General features: G+C 44.8%; 1 protein-coding gene across 3 annotated transcripts in view; it reads left to right on the top strand.

Moving 5' to 3' along the window:
- The window catches only part of LOC110496601 (tubulointerstitial nephritis antigen-like 1), a 63,409-nt gene extending 40,375 nt beyond the window's left edge, over positions 1-23,034 (top strand). For all 3 annotated transcript variants that reach the window (XM_036953358.1, XM_036953359.1, XM_036953357.1), the window contains 7 exons: positions 6,449-6,575; positions 6,816-6,966; positions 7,123-7,309; positions 8,269-8,314; positions 12,017-12,140; positions 19,716-19,761; positions 20,076-23,034. In XM_036953358.1, coding sequence (XP_036809253.1) covers positions 6,449-6,575; positions 6,816-6,966; positions 7,123-7,309; positions 8,269-8,314; positions 12,017-12,140; positions 19,716-19,761; positions 20,076-20,243 — 849 coding nt within the window. In that variant the 3' untranslated portion in view covers positions 20,244-23,034. The remainder of the gene's footprint in view (positions 1-6,448; positions 6,576-6,815; positions 6,967-7,122; positions 7,310-8,268; positions 8,315-12,016; positions 12,141-19,715; positions 19,762-20,075) is intronic.
- The last annotated feature ends 3,945 nt before the right edge of the window (positions 23,035-26,979 follow it).

Here is a 26,979-nt window from a genome sequence, read left to right as displayed (position 1 = left end):
GGATAGAGGTGGAGGATGGGGTAGAGGATAGAGGTGGAGGATGGGGTAGAGGATAGAGGTGGAGGATGGGGTAGAGGATAGAGGTGGAGGATGGGGTAGAGGATCGAGGTGGAGGATGGGGTAGAGGATAGAGGTGGAGAGGATGGGGTAGAGGATAGAGGTGGAGGATGGGGTAGAGGATAGAGGTGGAGGATGGGTAGAGGATAGAGGTGGAGAGGATGGGGTAGAGGATAGAGGTGGAGGATGGGGTAGAGGATAGAGGTGGAGGATGGGGTAGAGGATAGAGGTGGAGAGGATGGGGTAGAGGATAGAGGTGGAGGATGGGGTAGAGGATAGAGGTGGAGAGGATGGGGTAGAAGATAGAAGTGGAGGTTGGGGTAGAGGATAGAGGTGGAGGATGGGGTAGAGGATAGAGGTGGAGAATGGGGTAGAAGATAGAGGTGGAGGATGGGGTAGAGGATAGAGGTGGAGGATGGGTAGAGGATAGAAGTGGAGGATGGGGTAGAAGATAGAAGTGGAGGTTGGGGTAGAGGATAGAGGTGGAGAGGATGGGGTAGAGGATAGAGGTGGAGAGGATGGGGTAGAGGATAGAGGTGGAGGATGGGGTAGAGGATAGAGGTGGAGGATGGGGTAGAGGATAGAGGATAGAGGTGGAGAGGATGGGGTAGAGGATAGAGGTGGAGAGGATGGGGTAGAAGATAGAGGTGGAGGATGGGGTAGAGGATAGAGGTGGAGAAGATGGGGTAGAGGAGAGAGGTGGAGAGGATGGGGTAGAGGATAGAGGTGGAGAGAATGGGGTAGAGGATAGAGGTGGAGGATGGGGTAGAGTCATCTTCTTTTAGACAACACAACATACTGACTCTCCGCTCTCCGTGCTACCCTTCCCAATCCCTATCCCCCACCTCTCCCACCCTACATCCTCCAGACCAAACTCCCCCTCCTCCCTTCAATCTACTCTCTCCAACCCCCCACTCCCCCACCCCCTCCTCCCTTCAACTCTATTCTCTCCAACCCCCCACTCCCCCACCCCCTCCTCCCTTCAAGTACACTCTCTCCAACCCACCACTCCCCCACCCCTTCCTCCCTCCAACTCTATTCTCTCCAACCCACCACTCCCCCACCCCTTCCTCCCTCCAACTCTATTCTCTCCAACCCCCCAATCCCCCATCCCTTCCTCCCTTCAACTCTATTCTCTCCAACCCACCACTCCCTCATCCACCTGTCCCTCTCCTCCCAACATGCCCTTACCTGTACCTGGAGACAGATTTAAGCAGGAGAGCTTATTCATAAATCTCTCGGTCTGTTCTGTCTGTCTCCCAGCTGAGTCCCCACATGTCTAACAGTCTTTCTACTGGGTAATGGACAGGCCCAGTCCTAACTGAGGCCTGGGGGGTTGCTGCCACACACGCATGCACAGGCAGAATTGTCTCCAATTTCTTATACCTCTTATCTCTAAACACATCAGTGACTCCGAGGTATGGTTTGGACTCTGACCTACAGCGTTTGCGCGCGCGCACACACACACACACACACACACACACACACACACACACACACATTTGTAGATTTTCTATCAGGTGTTTGTCTGGGGATAATAGTTGAGATATTAACAGGAGGAATGTTAGGCCGTACCAGCAGGTGTGGTATGTCTAAACAGAGCTAGAGTTCAATGCATAATGCTCTAATGCTACATACAGTTGAAGTCGGAAGTTTACATACACTTAGGTTGGAGTCATTAAAACTCGTTTTTCAACAACTCCACAAATTTCTTGTTAACAAACTATAGTTTTGGCAAGTCGGTTAGGACATCTACCTTGTGCATGCCACAAGTAATTTTTCCAACAATTGTTTACAGACAGTGGGTCAGAAGTTTACATACACTAACTTGACTGTGCCTTTGTGGCTTTAGAAGTTTCTGATAGGCTAATTGAAATAATTTGAGTCTATTGGAGCCGTACCTGTGGATGTATTTAAAGGCCTACCTTCAATGTCAATGCCTCTTTGCTTGACATCATGGGAAAATCAAAAGAAATCAGACCTCTACAAAAAATTGTAGACCTTCACAAGTCTGGTTCATCCTTGGGAGCAATTTCCAAATGACTGAAGGTACCACGTTCATCTGTACAACCAGTAGTACGCAAGTATAAACACCATGGGACCACGCAGACGCCATACCGCTCAAGAAGGAGACGCATTCTGACTACTAGAAATGAACATACTTCGGTGCGAAAATCCCAAAACAACAGCAAAGGACTCTGTGAAGATGCTGGAGGAAACAGGTACAAAAGTATCTATATCCACAGTAAAATGAGTCCTATGTTGACATAAACTGAAAGGTCGCTCAGCAAAGAAGAAGCCACTGCTCCAAAACCGCCACAAAAAAAGCCAGACTACGGTTTGCAACTGCACATTGGGACAAAGATTGTACTTTTTAGAGAAATGTCCTCTGGTCTGATGAAATAAAAATAGAACTGTTTGGCCATAATGACCATCGTTATGTTTGGAGGAAAAAGGGAGAGGCTTGCAACCCGAAGAACACCATTCAAACCGTGAAGCACGGGGGTGGCAGCATCATGTTGTGGGGGTGCTTTGCTGCAGGAGGGACTGGTGCACTTCACAAAATAGATGGAATCATGAGGTAGGAAAATTATGTGGATATATTGAAGCAAACATCTCAAGACATCAGTCAGGAAGTTAAAGCTTGGTCGCAAATGGGTCTTCCAAATGGACAATGACCACAAGCAATCTTGCAAGCAAAGTTGTGTCAAAATGGCTTAAGGTCAACAAAGTCAATGTATTGGAGTTGGCATCACAAAGCCCTGACCTCAAGAACTGAAACAGTATGTGCGAACAAGGAGGCCTACAAACCTGACTTAGTTACACCAGCTCTGTCAGGAGGAATGGTCCAATATTCACTCAACTTATTGTGGGAAGCTTGTGGAAGGCTACCCGACACATTTGACCCAAGTTAAACAATTTAAAGTCAATGCTACCAAATACTAATTGAGTGTATGTAAACTTCTGACCCACTTGGAATGTGATGAAAAAAATAAAAGCTGAACTAAATCATTCTCTCTACTATTATTCTGATATTTCACATTCTTAAAATAAGTGGTGATCCTAACTGACCTAAGACAGGGATATTTTTACTCATTTTAGATGTTGTGAAACTGAGTTGAAATGTATTTGGCTAAGGGGTATGTAAACTTCCGACTTCAACTTTACCTGCAGGGTAAGCATGCCTCCCACCTCCATACCTGGCCTGTCTCCATCCCAATATAGTGCTCTAATTGTGACCAGGGCCTGTAGGGCTCCATAGGGCTCCGTAGGGCTCATGGGGCTCTGTAGGTCTCCATAGGGCTCATAGGGCCCCATATGGCTCCATAGGGCTCCAAATGGCTCCATAGGGTTCAGTAGGGCTCCATAGGGCTCCATAGGGTTCAATAGGGCTCTGGGAAAAGTAGTGAACTATGTTGGGAACAACGTCAGAATCTGATATTAGGCCAAATGGTCCTAATCGTCTGTGAATCAGTCATCTCTACCGGAATAACTTAACAGACTTTTGCCAATGATTTGCATGTGTTACACAGTCATCTTACTGTATTTACATTCATGAAAGTCCTATTGTGGATAATTAATCACAATGCGCTGAGCACGCTCCACACAAAAGCATCATTAGGAAGTTGTTGTTGTTGTTGGCTTGTCAGTCACTTCTTGTTGTTGGTTTGTCAGTCACCTCTTGTTGGTTTGTCAGTCACCTCTTGTTGGTTTGTCAGCCTCCTCTTATTGTTGGTTTGTCAGCCTCCTCTTGTTGTTGGTTTGTCAGCCTCCTCTTGTTGTTGGTTTGTCAGCATCCTCGTGTTGTTTGGTTTGTCAGCATCCTCTTGTTGTTGGTTTGTTAGTCACCTCTTGTTGTTGGTTTGTCAGTCACCTCTTGTTGGTTTGTCAGTCACCTCTTGTTGTTGGTTTGTCAGCCTCCTCTTGTTGTTGGTTTGTCAGCCTCCTCTTGTTGTTGGTTTGTCAGTCACCTCTTGTTGTTGGTTTGTCAGCCTCCTCTTTTGTTGGTTTGTCAGCCTCCTCTTGTTGTTGGTTTGTCAGCCTACTTTTGTTGTTGGTTTGTCAGCCTCCTCTTGTTGTTGGTTTGTTAGTCACCTCTTGTTGTTGGTTTGTCAGTCAGCCTCTTGTTTTGATTTGTCAGTCACCTCTTGTTGTTGGTTTGTCAGCCTCCTCTTGTTGTTGGTTTGTCAGCCTCCTCTTGTTGTTGGTTTGTCAGTCACCTCTTGTTGTTGGTTTGTCAGCCTCCTCTTGTTGTTGTTTTGTCTTCGTCTCTTGTTGGTTTGTCAGTCACCTCTTGTTGTTGTTTTGTCTTCGTCTCTTGTTGGTTTGTCAGTCACCTCTTGTTGTTGGTTTGTCAGCCTCCTCTTGTTGTTGGTTTGTCAGCCTCCTCTTGTTGTTGGTTTGTCAGCCTCCTCTTGTTGTTGGTTTGTCAGCCTCCTCTTTTGTTGGTTTGTCAGCCTCCTCTTGTTGTTGGTTTGTCAGCCTCCTCTTGTTGGTTTGTCAGCCTCTTGTTGTTGGTTTGCCAGCCTCCTCTTGTTGGTTTGTCAGCCTCCTCTTGTTGTTGGTTTGTCTGCCTCCTCTTGTTGTTGGTTTGTCAGCATCCTCGTGTTGTTTGGTTTGTCAGCATCCTCTTGTTGTTGGTTTGTCTGCCTCCTCTTGTTGGTTTGTCAGCCTCCTCTTGTTGTTGGTTTGTCAGCCTCCTCTTGTTGGTTTGTCAGCCTCCTCTTGTTGGTTTGTCAGCCTCCTTTTGTTGTTGGGTTTGTCAGTCACCTCTTGTTGGTTTGTCAGTCACCTCTTGTTGTTGGTTTGTCAGTCACCTCTTGTTGGTTTGTCAGTCACCTCTTGTTGTTGGTTTGTCAGTCACCTCTTGTTGGTTTGTCAGTCACCTCTTGTTGTTGGTTTGTCAGTCACCTCTTGTTGGTTTGTCAGCCTCCTCTTATTGTTGCTTTGTCAGCCTCCTCTTGTTGTTGGTTTGTCAGCCTCCTCTTGTTGTTGGTTTGTCAGTCACCTCTTGTTGTTGGTTTGTCAGCCTCCTCTTGTTGGTTTATCAGCCTCCTCTTGTTGTTGGTTTGTCAGCCTCCTCTTGTTGTTGTCAGCCTCCTCTTATTGTTGGTTTGTCAGCCTCCTCTTGTTGTTGGTTTGTCAGCCTCCTCTTGTTGTTGTCAGCCTCCTCTTATTGTTGGTTTGTCAGCCTCCTCTTGTTGTTGGTTTGTCAGCCTCCTCTTGTTGTTGGTTTGTCAGTCACCTCTTGTTGTTGGATTGTCAGCCTCCTCTTGTTGTTGGTTTGTCAGCCTCATTTTGTTGTTGGTTTGTCAGTCACCTCTTGTTGTTGGTTTGTCAGCCTCCTCTTGTTGTTGGTTTGTCAGCCTCCTCTTGTTGTTGGTTTGTCAGTCACCTCTTGTTGTTGGTTTGTCAGCCTCCTCTTGTTGTTGGTTTGTCAGCCTCATTTTGTTGTTGGTTTGTCAGTCACCTCTTGTTGGTTTGTCAGCCTCCTCTTGTTGTTCGTTTGTCAGTCACCCCCTCTTGTTGGTTTGTCAGTCACCTCTTGTTGGTTTGTCAGCCTCCTCTTTTTGTTGGTTTGTCAGTCACCTCTTGTTGGTTTGTCAGCCTCCTCTTGTTGTTCGTTTGTCAGTCACCCCCTCTTGTTGGTTTGTCAGTCACCTCTTGTTGTTGGTTTGTCAGTCACCTCTTGTTGTTGGTTTGTCAGTCACCTCTTGTTGTTGGTTTGTCAGTCACCTCTTGTTGTTGGTTTGTCAGTCACCTCTTGTTGTTGGATTGTCAGTCACCTCTTGTTGTTGGTTTGTCAGCCTCCTCTTGTTTTGATTTGTCAGTCACCTCTTGTTGTTGATTTGTCAGTCACCTCTTGTTGTTGATTTGTCAGTCACCTCTTGTTGTTGGTTTGTCAGTCACCTCTTGTTGTTGGTTTGTCAGTCACCTCTTGTTGTTGGTTTGTCAGTCACCTCTTGTTGTTGGTTTGTCAGTCACCTCTTGTTGTTGGTTTGTCAGTCACCTCTTGTTGTTGGTTTGACAGTCAGCCTCCTCTTGTTTTTGGTTTGTCAGTCAGCCTCCTCTTGTTTTTGGTTTGTCAGTCAGCCTCCTCTTGTTGTTGGTTTGTCAGTCAGCCTCCTCTTGTTGTTGGTTTGTCAACCTCCTCTTGTTGTTGGTTTGTCAGTCAGCCTCCTCTTGTTGTTGGTTTGTCAGCCTCCTCTTGCTGTTGGTGGGTCAGTCTCTTGCCGTCTGGCCGCTGGAACACCTACTGTAGGTTTTTGGGAGTAATAATAAATTCCATAAATTCCAATTCCAAATAAAACATCAAGGTGGTCAAGTACATTTAAACAGGATTGAGACTGCACATTAGCTAATTCCTCCTCCTCGCTATCCCCATGCTCAGATGAATATGGATACTCAGAATGACCGTCTGCCTCAGTATTTTAATGCAGCAGAGAAGTGGCCTGGAAAGATCCATGAACCTCTGGACCAGGGCAACTGCGCTGCCTCCTGGGCCTTCTCCACTGCAGGTGAGGCACAAAATGCTAGTTAAATACTGGCAGAATACTGGCAATATTGACAAAGTACTGATAAAATACTGGCAAAAGGCTGGTAAAATGCTAGCAGAATACAGGTAAAATACTGGTATTTTGGTGAATTACTGGAACTTTGGTAAAATACTGGTAAATGTGGGTAAAGAAAATGTAGCAATATTGCAAAATACTGGTCATAAAACAATCTTTCTTTCTATCGCACTTTCCATTGCTCAGCGGTGGCATCGGATCGAATCTCCATCCAGTCGATGGGTCACATGACCCCTCAGCTGTCGCCCCAGAACCTAATTTCCTGTGACACACGCAACCAAGGGGGCTGTGCTGGAGGACGTATCGACGGAGCCTGGTGGTACCTGAGACGCAGAGGGTAGGACATATTTCACTATGACACCAGGCACAATATTTCCTTATGATAAAATGAAGGGTCAGTTTAAGTTAATGATTTATTGAATACGCTATGTTCTCTATCTCTCATCATCTATCTCTCATCATCTATCCGTCTCCATCTCTCTCTCTCTCTTAGTGTGGTGACAGAGGAGTGCTACCCGTTCTCTGCTCCCCAGCAGACGACAGCAGAGGTGGGCCGCTGTATGATGCAGAGTCGCTCTGTGGGCAGAGGGAAGAGACAGGCTACTGCACGCTGCCCCAGCACACACACCTACCACAATGACATCTACCAGTCTACACCTCCCTACAGGCTCTCATCAAACGTATGTACACACACTCACACGCACGCACACACACACTATTACCACTATCAAAACATCATGTCCAACACCTCTCCACGGGATGTGTACCTCTGACATCAGTTTATCACCACTTGCAAAACATACACTGTAATCCTCCATAAACATGGTAATGTATGTTGCATGAGCTCCGTACACAGGTGGCTGAATTCCTCACGCTACATTAGCCCATAATCTCTCTCACGTATTTGTCTTAATGTGTTTTCTCTACCATCGAGAAAGTACAGAAGTCTCCGTTTGCTCGCTCATAAATGAATTCCTTGTGATGCAGGCCTTTCAATTTCCATGTGTCAGAAAGAGAGAGAGTAGTGTAGATATTAAATGGTAGGCTAAAGTTAGATAACTTCTGGGCAACATCAGCCCTCAACATCATTCACCTGTAGGGCCTATTTTCCGGTTTACACTTGAACACAGCAGATTTCTCAACTGATCAGAGACAGAGTGGGTAGCAGCAGGGATTGTTACTGGAGTGAGCTACAGTAGATCAACTGGAAAGCCCGTATCTGTTACATTAAGTCCGTGTCCCAAATAGCACCCTGGACCCTCGTCAAAAGTAGTGCACTATGTAGGGAATAGGGTGTCATTAAGGAGGTAGCCTAACTGTTTCCAGAGTACATGTGTACTTAGAGAACCCACATGCACCCACTTGTTCCATATCCTAATCAAAGTAGACTCACTGAGCTACAGCCTACCTGTGGTTTATTACCTCTCACCATCAATCATTCTAAATTATGCCTAATGTTGGAAATCATTACAGCATATTTATCTGTCTCTATAACCTCTCAAGTCACCGAGAGATGTACTGTATTATCTACAGATTTATGTTGATATTCCCTCCACTGTCTCTTTCATCTAATTACAGATCTGTCCATCTCTTTCCTTTCATCTAATCACAGTTCTGTCCATCTCTCACTTCTTCACAGGAGAAGGAGATCATGAAGGAGATTATGGATAACGGCCCAGTGCAAGGTAGGATGGTCTAGTGATGGTGACTTACTGTGTGTGCGCGTGCATGCAATTGCCATCGGCAACTGTACAATTATGAGATACTGGAACCATATGTGTATGCTGTAGTGCTCAAAGCCATCTCTTGGTTTTCTGAATGAATTCAAATGGGCAAGACCGCCTTGGCTTCCTTGGAGAAAAATTGGGTATGAGAGGATGTGTATCAGATGTTTGGCTATAACTCGGATTTATCATGCCATTGTTGGACATTGTTGGACTGATGATTTGTAGACAATGTCCTAAGATACAATTACTTTGGAGACGAATGTGTTACCTGGAAAACACCTGGCTGAAAATAGTTAACATCACCAAGCATCTGCTAGTATTCACAAACAGACATGTCTGAGCTCCCTCTCTCTTTGTAGAACAGAGAGAAGTTCTTAACACATGTTTCACACTGCCTCACAAGCAGTGAAAAGTGTAAAGTGTAACAAGGTGAGGCCTCAGGTAGGGAATTTGACCTTTGAAAGAACTGTGATGTTGACTGATGTCTGTGACCTCAGACTCAATTTGATCTGGGTCACCTGATGCTATTCATTATACACGGTTGTCCGAAACAATTAAAAATTCCTCAGAAGTTTGGATGGAGAGAGTGAAATGCATAGAAAGTGAGATTGAAAGGAAGAGAGACTTAGAGAATGACAAATAGACAGTGGAATGTAGACTGTGTGAGTGTTAGTACACTGTATACCTTTATGTGTGTGCACGTGTTTGTGTGTACGTGTGGTTGTACAGAAGTAGCCTGAGCCTGTTCCAGCCTTGATGTATTGCTGCAAACAGCAGGACTGAAACATTGGCCTGCTGACAACTTGTCCTTTCTTTTTCCCTTGAATTTCTTTTGTTGCCTTGCCATAGAGGAGTGTGTGTCCTTGTTTATTGGCAATAAGAGAACAAGAGAACGGTAACCTAGTAAGAACAGGTAGTCCTCCAAATGTGGGTATTACTCAGCGAGAGTTCCAAATTGTTTTTCCCCGTGGGGTTTCTAGTGAGAAAGTCACAGGGAGTTTAGCTCTAATGGGTTTCCAGTGCACCAGATCAGAGAGTCCCGACACTACAATTGTACTCTGATGTTTGGGTGTGTTCTACTCAGGGGGAAATTGCAAATTGTCCTCAGAAGAAGTAAGGATATTATTTACCCAGGTTCACGTCCTTGCCCCACCGTTCGCTACAATATGGTTGCACATTCAGCACAGAAAGATTTTTCCTGATGTTGGCGTCCAAGGCCTGGTTTCCCGATCGCGATGGAACTTCGGCTTACGACGCATCGTCCCTTCAGCGGCTGGAGATTTATATCACACGTTTCCCAAAACACCACGCAGAGAGAAAGTTCCCTAAGTGCGTTGTTGAATTTAAGCATTATTACCGACAGTAGCCTACAATTTGCAAACGAGAACTCAATTGAACATTACATTTATTTCAACATATTTAATGATATACAGTGCATTCGGGAAGAATTCAGTACCCTTGTCTTTTTCCACATTTTGTTACGCTACAGCCTTATTCCATTCTTGATTAAATTGTTTTTTTTCCCTCTCATCAATCTACACACAATACCCCATAATGACAAAGCATAAACAGGTTTTTAGATTGTTTTTGCAAATGTATTAAAAATAAAAAACAGACATATTATATCTCTCTGTACTTTGCTCCATTCATCTTTCCCTCGATCCTGACTAGTCTCCCAGTCCCTGTACCCACAGCACCATGCTTCACTGTAGGGATGGTGCCAGGTTTCCTCCAGACGTGACGCTTGGCATTAAGGCCAAAGAGTTCAACCTTAGTTTCATCAGACCAGAGATGACCTTGATGACAGCTTTGCACACTCTTGGCATTCTATCAACCAGCTTCACCTGGAATGCTTATCCAACAGTCTTGAAGGAGTTCCCACATATGTTGAGCACTTGTTGGCTGCTTTTCATTCACTCTGCGGTCCAACTCATTCCAAACCATCTCAATTGGGTTGAGGTCTTGTGATTGTGGAGGCCAGGTCATCTGGTGCAGCACTCCATCACTCTACTTCTTGGTTAAATAGCCAGCCCTTAAATGAGTTGTGTTGGGTCATTGTCCTGTTGAAAACAAATTATATTCTACTAAGCGCAAACCAGATGGGATGGCATATTGCTGCAGAATGCTGTGGTAGCCATGCTGGTTAAGTGTGCCTTGAATTAGAAATATATCACAGACAGTCTCACCAGGAAAGCACCTCACATCATCATACCTCCTCCTCCATGCTTCAAGATGGGAAATACACATGCGGAGATCCTCCGTTCACCTACTCTGCATCTCACAAAGACACAGCGGTTGGAACCAAATATCTCAAATTTGGACTCATCAGATCAAAGGACAGATTTCCACTGGTCTAAAGTCCATTGCTCGTGTACAACACCTACCTTGTCACAACACAACTGATTGGCTCAAACGCATTTAGAAGGAAAGAAATTCCACACATTTACTTTTAACAAGGCACACCTGTTAATTGAAATGCATTCCATGAGACTACCTTATGAAGTTGGTTGAGAGAATGCCAAGAGTGTGCAAAGCTGTCATTAAGGCAAAGGTTGGCTACTTTGAAGAATCTCAAATATCTCAAATAATCTCAAATAAACACTTTTCTGGTTACTACATGATTCCATATGTGTTATTTCATAGTTTTGATGTCTTCACTATTATTCTACAATGTAGAAAATAGTAAAAAATCAAGAAAAACCCTTGAATGAATAGGTGTTCCCAAACTTTTGACTGGTACTGTATATATATTTTTCAATCCATTTTAGAATAAGTTTCACGCCCTGCCCTTAGAGATCCTTATTATTCTCTATGTTTGGTTAGGTCTGGGTGTGACTCGGGTGGGAAATTCTATGTTTTCTGTGTCTTTGTTTTTGGGCGAATGTGGTTCCTAATCAGAGTCTATCATTGTCTCTGATTGGGGATCATACTTAGGCAGCCCTTTTTTCCACCATTAGGTTGTGGGATCTTGTTTTCTGTTTAGTGTCTTAGCCTGTACGCTTCCGTTTTCGCTTTTGTTATTTTGTTTGAGTGTTTCTTGAATAAAATAATCATGAACACTTTCCACGCTGCGCTTTGGTCTACTCTTCCTACCACCACCGAGAGCTGCTACAATAAGGCTGTAATTGGCAACTTTATATTTGTAGTAGAGCTGTGCCATATGGGAAAAAAAAGCTTGTTGCAATAAATTGCCTAAAACAATGCAATAATCATAAATAGAACGATAAGTGTATAACATTAATGTGCACAATAGCTTTTTAAATGATACTTTCAACTACTACTACTAGATTGATGGTTGTAGCCAATCACCAATATTAGCAAACTTCTTTAATTTCAAACTTCACATTTCTCTAGTATAGGCTACTTATCGTAATAAACGATATCAGCAAAATGCCTGTGATAAGTGATCGGCATGGTCGCTGTCAATCATTTTCGATTCATCGTCCCAGCTCTAATTTGTAGTCAACTTCATTGTAAAGTTATTGGGGGTCACAGAGAGACAGGTAAACATCTTGATTCTATGTTTAGCAGAGATCTTCTGTGTATAATGTGGCCTTTTTGTAACCATCTGAGAAGCCAAAGATTTGTCTGCCTGTATAAAGTGTGTTTCTGTGTTTCCAGTTCATCTAGCTTGTGTTTTTCTTCCTGTGTATCCTGCAGCCATCCTGGAGGTCCATGAGGACTTCTTCGTCTATAAGAGTGGGATCTATAAACACACAGATGTCAGCTTCACCAAACCGCCACACTACCGCAAACACAACACACACTCCGTCAGGATCACAGGGTAAGGCTGTCAATCATCTGCCGTCTGTTATAGCTTTGTGTTGTCTTCTATCCGTTGCTCTGTGATTACATTTCATTCGGCAGTCAGTATGTGGGAGGCAGTATGGGAAGAAAAGGGTGGTATTACTGTGGATGTCTTGTGTTCAGTCTTCACCTTCCTCAAATGTTATTGTAGGCTAAATGCATTCAATATATCTTATCAAATGTTCCATAATTCATATCTAAGGCAGGGATTCAGTACAAGGTGGATTATAGTGCAGTACACTATACAGGTGACATTGGTGAAGGTGGATTATAGTGCAGTACACTATACAGGTGACATTGGTGAAGGTGGATTATAGTGCAGTACACTATACAGGTGACATTGGTGAAGGGGGATTATAGTGCAGCACACTATACAGGTGACATTGGTGAAGGGGGATTATAGTGCAGCACACTATACAGGTGACATTGGTGAAGGTGGATTATAGTGCAGTACACTATACAGGTGACATTGGTGAAGGTGGATTATAGTGCAGTACACTATACAGGTGACATTGGTGAAGGTGGATTATAGTGCAGCACACTATACAGGTGACATTGGTGAAGGTGGATTATAGTGCAGCACACTATACAGGTGACATTGGTGAAGGTGGATTATAGTGCAGCACACTATACAGGTGACATTGGTGAAAGGTGGATTATAGTGCAGCACACTATACAGGTGACATTGGTGAAGGGGGATTATAGTGCAGCACACTATACAGGTGACATTGGTGAAGGTGGATTATAGTGCAGCACACTATACAGGTGACATTGGTGAAGGGGGATTATAGTGCAGCACACTATACAGGTGACATTGGTGAAGGTGGATTATAGTGCAGCACACTATACAGGTGACATTGGTGAAGGTGGATTATAGTGCAGCACACTATACAGGTGACATTGGTGAAGGGGGATTATAGTGCAGCACACTATACAGGTGACATTGGTGAAGGTGGATTATAGTGCAGCACACTATACAGGTGACGTGTAAATGACCGTTACAGTCTGTTACAGTGCACTGTGCTACAATTCACCTTGCATTGAATTCCGGCCTAAGTCTACCAACAATAGCAAACCTCAGTGTACTTGTTTGCATTTTCCAAGTTATCAAATGATGAAAGCATCTTCCTGTATACAGTCCCAGACCGCATGCTACCACAGGTGTGTTATGTTCCCCAGTGTGCCAAAGAGAGTCTCCCTCCCGTTCTGCCTGTCGCTCCTTCTGTCGGAGACACACCTTGGCTCCAGTCCTCTATTCCCCAGACAAGCCCCTTAGTTACTACGGTGACCACAAAAATGCAGGCAGACACTACACACCTGGATCACCTCCCCACCCCTCTCGTCACGCCCCTGTCACCCCACCCCCACCCCTCTGTCTCCCTCTGGGAGTAGAATTAACTAGTCCCTAGACACGGATCTAAGGTCAATATTGATGTTTGGAGGTTAATAGATTAGGTTAGGTTCTGGGGAGGGTAAGCTGATCCTAGATCTGTGCCTAAGGGCAACTTCTATGAAGAGGTCACATTTCCTCCCAGACAGTATTCTCTTAATCTCCCCTCCCCCACATTTTACCCCCAACACCCCATCCCGACCAAATACTTACATCATAGTTTAGTCTGAGTGACCAGGTATTTGTTTTCTACTGTTTGTCTGGGCTGTGTATTCTAGGCATTACAACCCTTATGACTAGAATGAGGAAAGGTGTATTCTAGGCATTACAACCCTTATGACTAGAATGAGGAAAGGTGTATTCTAGGCATTACAACCCTTATGACTAGAATGAGGAAAGGTGTATTCTAGGCATTACAACCCTTATGACTAGAATGAGGAAAGGTGTATTCTAGGCATTACAACCCTTATGACTAGAATGAGGAAAGGTGTATTCTAGGCATTACAACCCTTATGACTAGAATGAGGAAAGGTGTATTCTAGGCATTACAACCCTTATGACTAGAATGAGGAAAGGCACGTGTTATGAACACACTTTCCTCTTGTAAAGAGACATTTGATGTGTTTTTCTCCAGCTGGTTTTTAAATGTCAATGACATGCTATACTTTCCTATCGGAAATTATCACCATCTGAGTCTGTTAGCTACCGGTGGAATTTTGTGTGTGTGTGTGTGTGTGTGTGTGTGTGTGTGTGTGTGTGTGTGTGTGTGTGTGTGTGTGTGTGTGTGTGTGTGTGTGTGTGTGTGTGTGTGTGTGTGTGTGTGCGTGTGTGTGTGCGTGTGTGCGTGTGCGTGTGCGCTCCAGCGTTGTGCAATGCTAAAGCCACATAATAAAAACTGGAGTTGGAGGGTTTGTTGTCTTTGGCTTGAACAATGCTGTCAGTTGAATAAAAAGGAGCTCTGAGCAGAGCCGCTGAGAGCCGTCATGGAGGCAGTTTCTCTAACTCTTATCTGATCGGCCATTGATCAAGAAAAACAGAGGATGGGGATCCACTTCTTGCCCCGTCCTGCTGCCTTTGTTTGGGTCTCCATGTGATATTGTGTCATTTAACTTTTAGTAATGTTTGTATTTGTCCGTGTGTATTTCTACCTGCATTTTTGTGGAATAATTCATAGCCATGTCTGAAGACTTTATTTACCTGGTTTGTCTGTGACAACAAGTGAGTGCTCTGTTTGCTTGGTTGTTTGTGAGTATGTATTTCACATGGAGGTTATAAATGCAGTAGATGATCTAGACCAAACATATATATAATGTCTGACTAAAACATAGCAGTTTCAAACCTTACTATCATTTGTATACAAATCAAAGTTTATTTGTCACGTGCACCGAATACAACAGGTTTAGATCTTCCAGTGAAATGCTTACTTACAGGCTCTAACCAATAGTGCAAAAAAAGGTATTAGGTGAACAATAGGTAAGTAAAGAAATAAAACAACAATAAAAAGACAGGCTATAGACAGTAGCGAAGCTATAAAAGTAGCGAGGCTACATACAGACACCGGTTAGTCAGGCTGATTGAGGTAGTATGTACATGTAGATATGGTTAAAGTGACTATGCATATATGATGAACAGAGAGTAGCAGTAGTGTAAAAGAGGGGTAGTCAGGTGGTGGGTGGCGGGACACAATGCAGATAGCCCGGTTAGCCAATGTTCGAGAGCACTGGTTGGTCGGCCCAATTGAGGTACTATGTACATGAATGTAGAGTTAAAATGACTATACATACAGTATATGATATACAGAGAGTAGCAGCAGTGTAAAAAGAGGGGTTTGGGGGGGTTGTTGGGGGGGGGGCACACAATGCAAATAGTCCAGGTAGCCATTTGATTACCTGTTCAGGAGTCTTATGGCTTGGGGGTAAAAACTGTTGAGAAGCCTTTTTGTCCTAGACTTGGCACTCCGGTACCGCTTGCCATGCGGTAGCAGAGAGAACATTCTATGACTGGGGTGGCTGGGGTCTTTGACAAATTTTAGGGCCTTCCTCTGACACCGCCTGGTGTAGAGGTCCTGGATGGCAGGCAGTATAGCCCCAGTGATGTACTGGGCTGTACGCAATACCCTCTGTAGTGCCTTGCAGTCAGAAGCCGAGCAATTGCCGTACCAAGCAGTGATGCAACCAGTGCAACCATGCTCTCGATGTTGCAGCTGTAGAACCTTTTGAGGATCTCAGGACCCTTGCCAAATCTTTTTAGTTTCCTGGGGGGAATAGGCTTTGTCATAACCTCTTCACGACTGTCTTGCTGTGTTTTGACCATTCTAGTTTGTTGTTGATGTGGACACCAAGGAACTTGAAGCTCTCAACCTGCTCCACTACAGCCCCGTCGATGAGAATGGGGGCATGCTCGGTCCTCCTTTTCATGTAGTCCACAATCATCTCCTTAGTCTTGGTTACATTGAGGGATAGGTTGTTATTCTGGCACCACCCGGCCAGGTCTCTGACCTCCTCCCTATAGGCTGTCTTGTTGTTGTCGGTGATCAGGCCTACCACTGTTGTCATCTGCAAACTTAATGATGGTGTTGGAGTCGTGCCTGGCCATGCAGTCATGGATTCTCAGGGAATACAGGAGGGAACTGAGCACGCACCCCTGGGGAGCTCCAGTGTTGAGGATCAGCGTGGCAGATGTGTTGCAACCTACCCTCACCACCTGGGGGCGGCCCGTCAGGAAGCCTAGGATTCAGTTGCAGAGGGAGGTGTTTAGTCCCAGGATCCTTAGCTTAGTGATGAGCTTTGAGGGTATATGGTGTTGAACGCTGAGCCGTAGTCAATGAACAGCATTCTCACTTAAGTGTTCCTTTTTTCCAGGTGGGAAAGGGTATTGTGGAGTGCAATGCAGATTGCATCACCATTACCAACCTTTCAAAGCACTTCATGGCTACAGATGTGAGTGCTACGGATCTGTAGTCATTTAGGCAGGTTGCCTTTGTGTTCTTGGGCACAGGGACTATGGTGGTCTGCTTGAGACATGTTGATATTACAGACTCAATCAGGGACACCTGCCAGTTGGTCAGCACATGCCCGGAGCACACATCCTGGTAATTCGTCTGGCCCCACGGCCTTGTGTATGTTGACCTGTTTAAAGGTCTTACTCATGTCGGCTACGGAGAGCGTGATCACACAGTCACCCGAAACAGCTGATGCTCTCATGCATGCCTCAGTGTTGCTCTCCTCGAAGTGAGCATAGAAATGATTTAGCTCGTCTGGTAGGCTCGTGCCACTGGGCAGCTCGCGGCTGTGCTTCCCTTTGTAGTCTGTAATAGTTTGCAAGCCCTGCCACATAAGACGAGCATCGGAGCTGGTGTAGTATGATTCAATCTTAGCCCTGTATTGACTCTTTGCCTGTTTGATGGTTTGTCGCAGAGCATAGCAGGATTTCTTGTAAGCTTCCGAGTCCCGCACCTTGAAGCGGCAGCTCTACCCTTTAGCTCGATGCGGATGTTGCCTGTAATCCATGGCTTCTGGTTGGGGTATGTACATACAGTCACTGTGGGGACGATGTCCTCGATGCACTTATTGATAAAGCCAGTGACTGATGTGGTGTACTCCTCAATGCCATTGGAAGAATCCCGGAACATGTTCCAGTCTGTGATAGCAAAACAGTCCTGTAGTTTAGCATCTGCTTCATCTGACCACTTTTTTTATAGACCGAATCACTGGGGCTTCCTGCTTAAATTTTTGCTTGTAAGCAGGAATCAGGAGGATAGAGTTGTTGTCAGATTTGCCAAATGGAGGGCGAGGGAGAGCTTTGTCTCTGTGTGTGGAGTACAGGTGATCTAGAATTTTTTTCCCTCTGGTTGCACATTTAACATGTTGATAGAAGTTTCCCTGCAATCACGTGTCTCTCTATTATGCGTGGGAATACTTGGGAACAGAATCATTTGGAGCTGATTTCCAACAATAAAAAAATATATTAAAAAAAGTAAGTTGGGGAACTCTGGTCTAGAGTCTCTGTCTATCAAGATCAATTGCTTAAATCTGATTCCCAAATGGTGCCCTATTCTCTTTATAGTGCACTACTTTCACCAAGGCCCATAGTGCTCAGCTCAAAATAAGTGCTCTGTATAGGGAACATGGTGCCATTTGGGGTGCACGCTAGTTCTGGTCTGTCCTGGAACACTGCTGGAGTATGGTCTGTCCTGTCTGGTCGGTCTGTCCTGTCTGGTCGGTCTATCCTGTCTGGTCTGTCCTAAAACGCTGCTGTTGTCTAGTCTGAGCAGCATGCTCTACTGATGATGATGAGGATGATGGTTGAAGCTCAACTTCCCTTTGCATCCAACCTCCGCTGACACTGCGGTTCTTTCGCTGGTTTGGGCTACTAACGCGAGGCTCGGTGGGTACCGAGGGTATGGATTTGGGGACGGGTTAGGGGGTAAGAAGGGGGGTCAGGACAGGGTGCGTAGAGCCTGACTGTCACAAGCTTTGATGTTTTTACAAGCAAAATCCCGCTGCAGTGCGTTCTATTAAGCCAAGGGCCTGGGAAAGTTTGTGTTTAGGGCATTGAGGTCCACTCTAGTGGAAAGGGAATTGTCTGGTGTGTTGATCCCAACTGTACTGGACAGAGAGGGGATCAGGCCCATAGAGGAGGTCAGGGTTAAGGTGGGGGAGGACTGGTATGTCCCTCATTGTCCAGGGGGAACAACGCTAACTGGGGGAGATAAGGGCTCCGTAGTGGTCCAATTCTGTCTGGCTCTCTGGCTCAGCCCGTATACACACAAGTACACACACACATACAAATGCACACGTGCGCACACACACACGCATGCACAAACGCACACACACGCAAACGCACCCACACACACGCAGTTTGGCCTCCCAAAACCCACATCCTGCCTTGCCTGGCTATTCATCCACATCGCTCTGGCCAAACTCCACGCCCACTAACATTTCTTCTCCACCGTGAGTCTGAATTTGATCTCCTCCCCGACAACTTCTCCCATTCTAACTGTTCTGATTGGTCCTAGAAACCGATGAGTTGGGCCAGAGCCTGAACACAAGTGGTTAAAACGGCGTGGGGGACAACACTTTGGTGTCAGCAGAAATGGCTTCTAGGATGGCAGTCTCAGACTGAATGTACGTAGCGATAGCGGAATTAAATCCAGTCTGAGTCGTCAAGCAACCTCCAGTCTCCATCTATTTCAGATGTGGTTGTGATGTTTGTACAGCTGTTTGTATTAGCTTTTTCAGAGCATGATGACCCTTGAACTCTTGTCCAAACCAGAGTCAAGTAATAAAACATTGTTTTGGTGGCAGGCTACCGAGTTGGCAACAACTGAAAACACCACCTCTCTTTCCCAGCATTCCTATTCCCTTATAAAATATGAGGCTCCTAGGGGCCCTAGGAACTGGTGTTCACAAACAGGATGGGAATAGAACTGGAGCAAGGGAGGGGGCAGGGAAAGTCGGTCTAAGACGCAGGGACGCTGGGTCAAGTCCGACTGGGGCAACTGCCAGATAGGACCAGAAGCTAAGGATGATGGGAATTTATGGGCATTGGCCAGGAGAGAGAGAGAGACCTCTACAGGGGTAAGGTGTATTTATTAGAGCCTCACTCAACCTTCAGCAATGTTGTTGTTGTCTGTGAGATGACAGGAGTCAGGCGGTGACCACTTCCTCACTGGCCATCCCTCTCCTTCCTGTTTCCTGAGCTGCGAGGGGGGAAGTGGCAGAGGGGGAATTCTGTCTGCTGCTGAGGAATCTGAATGATGTGGGATGCAGGGTAGATTGTGTGTGTGTGTGTGTGTGTGTGTGTGTGTGTTTGGGTAGTATAATCGCTCTGGTCTTCCTTGGCCATGGTCATAAATAACGTCTTGTTTTCAGGATGCTGTTAAGAGATGAAAGATGTTTTGTACTCCGCATCTCTACCTATACTTATAGCTCTTAAGTTGCGTCAAAACACTCTCAGGTGTGCACATTCCTATGTGGGCGTGGGATATATTTAAAAAGCTACTTGTAAAAGGTTAAAAACAACCCAATTCACAACAGAATAATTATCAGATTATTTTTTACTTCCAGTGAAAAATGAAGAAACCTCTGAAGTTCATAATAATGTTATGTTATTTAGTTTAAAACAATCATGTCAGTAATTCGTCTGTGTGTTCTGTTCCAGGTGGGGAGAAGAGAGGAACTATGATCGGACAACTAAGAAGTACTGGGTAAGTAATGTCTCCTATCACATTACTCATCACATATTTTTCTCTTTGTTGTCTCTTATTTGTGTAAATATCTTATTATGTATCTACCACAGGAGGTTGGTGGCACCTTAATTAGGGAGGACAGGCTTGTGGTAATGGCCAAAGCAGATTCAGGGAACGGTATCAAAATCATGTTTTTCATGTGTTTGTTGCCATTCCATTTCCTCTGTTTCAGCCATTGTTATGAACCGTCCTCCCCTCATCAGCCTCCTGTGGTCTCTCTCTACAATATCCACATTCTAACCCATGCCACTCTTTCTAATGACTTTTCCCAGATTGCTGCCAACTCGTGGGGGAAGAACTGGGGGGAGAACGGCTACTTCCGTATCGCTCGCGGAGAAAATGAGTGTGAGATCGAGGCGTTCGTGATCGGCGTGTGGGGTAGGGTCACCATGGAAGACATGCAAAGCCACCATCACCACCAACATCGCCGACGCAAGTAGAGACAGGCACTCCAGGAACTCAGCATCCCCAGAGCCCCTTCCTTTCATCCCAAACCCTCTACCCCTTCCTACCCTGGGGGAGCAGCACAACCAGCCCCAGACCCCCTACCCTTCACCCCGTACCCACTTCCCCTTCCTACCCTCGGGGTGCAACTCAACCAGCCCCGTACTAAACTCTGGGGGAGCAACACAACCAGAACCCCGGAGTTCACACTCTGACCCTTGGAGGAACCAACTACCCCAAGAACCACTACTCTTACCCCTTACACCCTTATCCCCTTACCCAACACTGTAGGTATTGAAACTCCAGCCGCCCCCAACATAACTCAAGGTTTATGGCATCAAAACAAACTCACGGCCTGCAGGCTTAGAGGGGCTCCTCCATATAGCCTCCCCGGCTTCAGGACACAGCAATAATCACCTCAAGACTCACTATCCCAAAGACCACACTTCCCAGACTCCTTGGCTTTGGCCTGGGATCGACTGTTTACTTCCTGCTTCTGTTCAGAAGTCTCAATTTCCACTGCTATGGTGATGAAAGGACTGGCTTGATCTGAACTCTCTCTCTCTCTTTCGCTCTCTCTCTCTGGAAGCCAACCCCTTACGGACAGATTGGGATAGTGAGAACCAGAGAGATAGAATGTTAGATGACACAAGCACCAGAGAGAAACTAGCAATCCACTTGTGTTACAGTTTAGTTAGTGTTATCACTGAGGACCTAACTCTTAATCATGCTAGCTATATCATTGATTTATGTATTCCTATTACTGTCAGCAGATCTGCAGTTGCAGTAGCCACGCATCTCTCTACACATTCCCAAAAAAGTTTTCTAGCTGAATTTTACACTGGAAAGGGTGCTGGTCTAAGGCTTGGTGGTAGGTGGGATTGAGTTTAGTGAACTGTCCTTTTGACCAATAATTTATTTCCCCTCATTTACCAAAAAACACTGTTTTCTTTTTAGTACAATCCTGTACTATACTAAGTGTATAGTACAGGATGGATTCTCAGCAAGCTCTGGAAATGTTCAGTACCACATAACCTGTCTGGTTATGGAAGAGATGGTGTCAATCTTCCAATGATATCAAAACAACTTCAGTCTCATGACCATGACAGCTCTTGACTGATTCCAACTGCTTGAACATAACGTTTCTGTAAGAATAATTTTAGTGGGTCAACCATTTATAAATCTCCCTTAATAGACAGTATGCACTCTTAGAAGTAACGGAGCCTGGAAGAACTTTTAGAACCAAAGAACCAATTCTAAAAATTATTCGAGGAACCCCTGTGTAAAGGTTCACATCAGAACCTTTTTGTGATGAGTGAGGTTCAATTCTGAACCTTTTTAATACTATATTGTAGAGATGGCAGCCTATCAGAAGATTGGAGGTGTATCTTATTGGAGGTATGGCAGATAGTTATTTTTGGCCACACATTACAGTAAATGTCATTCCTTTTCATTATGTAAAGTTTCATCATGCAAATTTCAATGTTCCTTGAATATTTATGCATATTACATATTCTAATATAATATTAATAATATTAACAATGCTGATGACATAAGGTCCAAAATTGGGATTTGCACAGGCTCTTGAGGAACTCGTACACCTCTGTAAGCCTCATTGAAGCTACAGAACTGTCATTGTTCAACCTTAACATGTGATGAAAATACAACAGGAAATCTGAAAGCCACACCCCTACCAAGCCACACCTCCAGTCCAGGGTTCCGACAGGAACCCTTTGCTACATTGAAACATGAAAGGTTCCTCCAAGAACCCCTCAACTAACCTAAGGTGCAAATATTGAGGAACTCCAGGGGTTCATTGAGTACCTCCAGTGTTCCTCGAGTCACCACTAATTCTAAGAGTGTACAGTACATTTGAAAGCAGAGATGAAACCAGTGAGGAGCTTAAAAAAAACATATTCTGTTTATTAATCAGCTGGTTGACAAAAGCATATCTTGGAAAAAATGAGGCATTGATTGAAATATCTGAGTTGTAATTTCTTTGAAGAAGGTAAAATGGCCACCACCATGTCATTTTCAGATGTTGCTTCAACATGGAAACGTCTTGGTTGATCAAATGCCTCAAAGAAATAAGTGCTGTTTTTCGACCTCTGGTTGAAAGTGTCCCATGGTTTGTGTATTATAATCTTAATCTGTTTCCTTCCGTGTACACTGTTACTATAATGCTGAAAATATTGTTGTATTTTACTCCTATTTTCTTACTTGCTTTGAGAGATGTGGTTGTCTCACACACACACTCCCCTCCCCTTACCAGCTGCTTTGAAGAGTGCTTGGGTGGTGCACTTACTCCTTCTGAAGGTGAACACACACAAAATCAAAGTGCCTGACTCTAGGGAGAGGAGGAGGTCGGACTCAGCTGCCAAAGTCTGTTAAATGCTGTTTCTTTATAGCCTAAATCTCACAGACGCAACATGCCACTAACACTTCAGTATTCAGCAATAGGCAAGTGTAGGCCTAACAGACTCATTGTGACATTTCAAAGGTTGTGTATTTCCAAAGAAGTGTTAGGTAGGTAGCTCAAGCCTAAACTGAAGCCAGTAATCACACAGGTTCTGATATACTGATATAACTTGATATAACTGCCTTATGTAATGTTGCTCTAGGTGCTCTTTTTATACTGTCTCCAATTCAGATACATTATTTCTGTGCCTATCATGAGTTTTAATGTCTAAGTTTCCAGAGGTGGCAACTGTCCTTTTAGAGACCACATCATGTATCAGTTCACACTGTGCAGTCTCACTTCACAATAAACTGCTTGTCTTCCCAGAAGTTGTATTTTTATTAACTGTGCCACCTTTCCAATATGTCTTCCAGTTTTCACATTGTTAATGTAAATCCTATACACAATTTGGTACATTTCGAGTAGGCCTCAGTTTTAAACCCCCATCACAAACGTCACCTCATGAGAAAAGGATAGAGATGCAGAATAACCGACAGGTTCAGATGGACAAGCAATGTTCAATGTGGAGGAAGGGTACACTGTTAGAAATAAGGGTTCCAAAAGGATTCTTCAGCTGTCCCCATAGGAGAACCCTTTTTGTTCGAGGTAGAACCCTTTTGGGTAATTTGGAGGCGAAAGAAACGCACACCTGTTTAGGTGAGGTGCTGGCTAGCAGAGTAGAACACCTGTTTAGGAGAGGTGCTGGCTAGCAGAGTAGAACACCTGTTTAGGAGAGGTGCTGGCCAGCAGAGTAGAACACCTGTTTAGGAGAGGTGCTGGCTAGCAGAGTAGAACACCTGTTTAGGAGAGGTGCTGGCTAGCAGAGTAGAACACCTGTTTAGGAGAGGTGCTGGCCAGCAGAGTAGAACACCTGCTTAGGCGAGGTGCTGGCTAGCAGAGTAGAACACCTGTTTAGGAGAGGTGCTGGCTAGCAGAGTAGAACACCTGTTTAGGAGAGGTGCTGGCTAGCAGAGTAGAACACCTGTTTAGGAGAGGTGCTGGCTAGCAGGGTAGAACACCTGTTTAGGAGAGGTGCTGGCTAGCAGAGTAGAACACCTGTTTAGGAGAGGTGCTGGCTAGCAGAGTAGAACACCTGTTTAGGAGAGGTGCTGGCTAACAGAGTAGAACACCTGTTTAGGAGAGGTGCTGGCTAGCAGAGTAGAACACATGTTTAGGTGAGGTGCTGGCTAGCAGAGTAGAACACCTGTTTAGGAGAGGTGCTGGCTAGCAGAGTAGAACACCTGTTTAGGCGAGGTGCTGGCTAGCAGAGTAGAACACCTGTTTAGGAGAGGTGCTGGCCAGCAGAGTAGAACACCTGTTTAGGAGAGGTGCTGGCTAGCAGAGTAGAACACCTGTATAGGCGAGGTGCTGGCTAGCAGAGTAGAACACCTGTTTAGGAGAGGTGCTGGCTAGCAGAGTAGAACATCTGTTTAGGAGAGGTGCTGGCTAGCAGAGTAGAACACCTGTTTAGGCGAGGTGCTGGCTTGATTTCATTGGTTATTTTACAGATAGAAATAGAACATATAGAAAGCATGAAAGGATAACATCTGATCATAAATGCAATTGGCTACATAATCTACACAGGCAAAATCACAATAATCACAAGAATGGCTTCAGATCAAAGTCTACGTTGAGACAGAAGGGAGAAATGGTTTTCAAATTAAAGATCCAAGCAGCCTCTCATTTTAACTATAAATTGTCAAGGTCACCCCATCTCCTTGGGAGGGTGACGTGTTTGATGCCGATATAAAGTAGGGACAAATAGTGTAGTTTGCTTCCAAAAAGTGGGTACGTCGAGTTTTTTCACCTAAAGGTGCTATGATGCTCCAAGATTCATACTTTTAATTCGCTCTTCGTTTACCCACATAATATTTACCACAAGGACAAGTTATAAGATAAATAACTGCCTTAGTGGAGCACATGATAACACCTTTGATTGGGATCTGTTTCCCTGTTTGAGGGTGTTTAAGGATCTACATTTGTAAGTGCCATTGCATTAAGCACAGCCATTTCACTTAAAGTTTCCATCCAGTAGATGCGCAATCAGAGTTTACCAATTCGTCTCTGATGTTTCTGCCCAGGGAGAATACGACCACCGGAGGGTCCAAAAACCCATTACTGATACTGTCATTGGATCTTAGAATGTGCCAATTTTTGTGAATGATTCCCTTAATTTTTCAGAGCACTTTAAAAAGTGGGTAGTAAGAACCCAATAATGCTTCTTTTTGCGAGACTGTCCTTGAAAGAGAACATGTCTCAATTTGTTTTGGATTTTCTCAATGGCAGTAATAATCTGATCGTTTTTGCACCCACTCTCCTTGAATTTTCTTTGCGTCTCAGCCATATATATGTCTGTCGAAATCTGACAGTTTTTTGCCAACTCGATCATCAAGTTTGCAGACGACACAACGGTAGTAGACTTGATCACCAACAACAAGACAGGCTATAGGGAGGAGGTGAGGGCTCTTGGAGTTTGGTGTCAGGAAAACATCCTCTAACTCAATGTCAACAAAACAAAGGAAATGATCGTGAACTTCAGGAAACAGCAAAGGGAGCACCCCCCTATTCACATCGACGGGACAGCAGTGGAGAAGGTGGAAAGTTTTAAATTCCTCGGCGTACACATCACGGACAAACTGAAATGGTCCACCCACACAGACAGTGTGGTGAAGAAGGCAAACAGCGCCTCTTCAACCTCGGGAGGCTGAAGAAATTTGGCTTGTCACCTAAAACCCTCACAAACTTTTACAGATGCACAATTGAGATCATTCTGTCAGGCTGTATCACCACCAGATACGGCAACTGCACCGCCCACAACCACAGGGCTCTCCAGAGGGTCGTGCGGTTTGCACAACGCATCACCGGGGGCAAAATACCTGCCCTCCAGGACACCTACACCACCCGATGTCACAGGAAGGCCAAAAAGATCGTTAAGGACAACAACCACCCGATCCACTGCCTGTTCACCCCGCTACCATCCGGAAGGCGAGGTCAGTACAGGTGCATCAAAGCTGGGACAGAGAGACTGGAAAATAGCTTCTATCTCAAGGCCATCAGACTGTTAAACAGCCATCATCAACACAGAGAGGCTGCTTTCTACATACAGACTTGAAATCATTGGCCACTAACAAATGGATCACTAGTCATTTTATTACTGCCACCTTAATAATGATGTTTACATTTCTTACATTACTCATCCCATCTCTTCTAAATCATTGTTCTCTTGTTCCTCCTGGACATCTGTACTGTATTTTATACCATCTTGCCTATGCCGCTCGGTCATTGCTCACCCATATATTTATGTGTACATATTCTTATTCTATCACTTTACTTCGATTTTTGTGTATTAGGTAGTTGTAGTGGAATTGTTAGATTACTTGTTAGATATTGCTGCACTGTCGGAACTAGAAGCACAAGCATTTCACTACACTCGCAATAACATCTGCTTGGTCACGTGTATGTGACCAATAAAATTTGATTTGATTTGATTGGGTCTACCTGGAACCAAAATAATTCTACCTGGAACCAAAATGGTTCTTACTGGAACCAAAAGGGTTCTTCAAAGGGTTATCCTATTGAGACAGTCGAAGAACCATTTAAGGTTCAAGATAACACGTTTTTTTCTACGAGTATAGGCTATAGGAGGCAGAGCAGACATAGCTGTGTGTTGTGTGAGCCATGCGGTTTACAGAATCACATAGCTGTGTGTTGTGTGACCCATGCGGTCTACAGAATCACATAGCTGTGTGTTGTGTGAGCCATGCGGTCTACAGAATCACATAGCTGTGTGTTATGTGAGCCATGCGGTCTACAGAATCACATAGCCGTGTGTTGTGTGAGCTATGCGGTCTACAGAATCACATAGCTGTGTGTTGTGTGAGCCATGCGGTCTACAGAATCACATAGCTGTGTGTTATGTGAGCCATGCGGTCTACAGAATCACATAGCCGTGTGTTGTGTGAGCCATGCGGTCTACAGAATCACATAGCTGTGTGTTATGTGAGCCATGCGGTCTACAGAATCACATAGCTGTGTGTTGTGTGAGCCATGCGGTCTACAGAATCACATAGCTGTGTGTTGTGTGAGCCATGCGGTCTACAGAATCACATAGCTGTGTGTTGTGTGAGCCATGCGGTCTACAGAATCACATAGCTGTGTGTTGTGTGAGCCATGTGGTCTACAGAATCACATAGCTGTGTGTTGTGTGAGCCATGTGGTCTACAGAATCACATAGCTGTGTGTTGTGTGAGCCATGCGGTCTACAGAATCACATA

This window comes from Oncorhynchus mykiss, chromosome 18 (assembly GCF_013265735.2).
Source record: "Oncorhynchus mykiss isolate Arlee chromosome 18, USDA_OmykA_1.1, whole genome shotgun sequence".
Taxonomy (NCBI): Eukaryota; Metazoa; Chordata; class Actinopteri; order Salmoniformes; family Salmonidae; genus Oncorhynchus; species Oncorhynchus mykiss.
The sequence above is the reverse complement of the archived record's forward strand: the minus strand, read 5'-3'. Positions and strand labels throughout refer to the sequence as shown.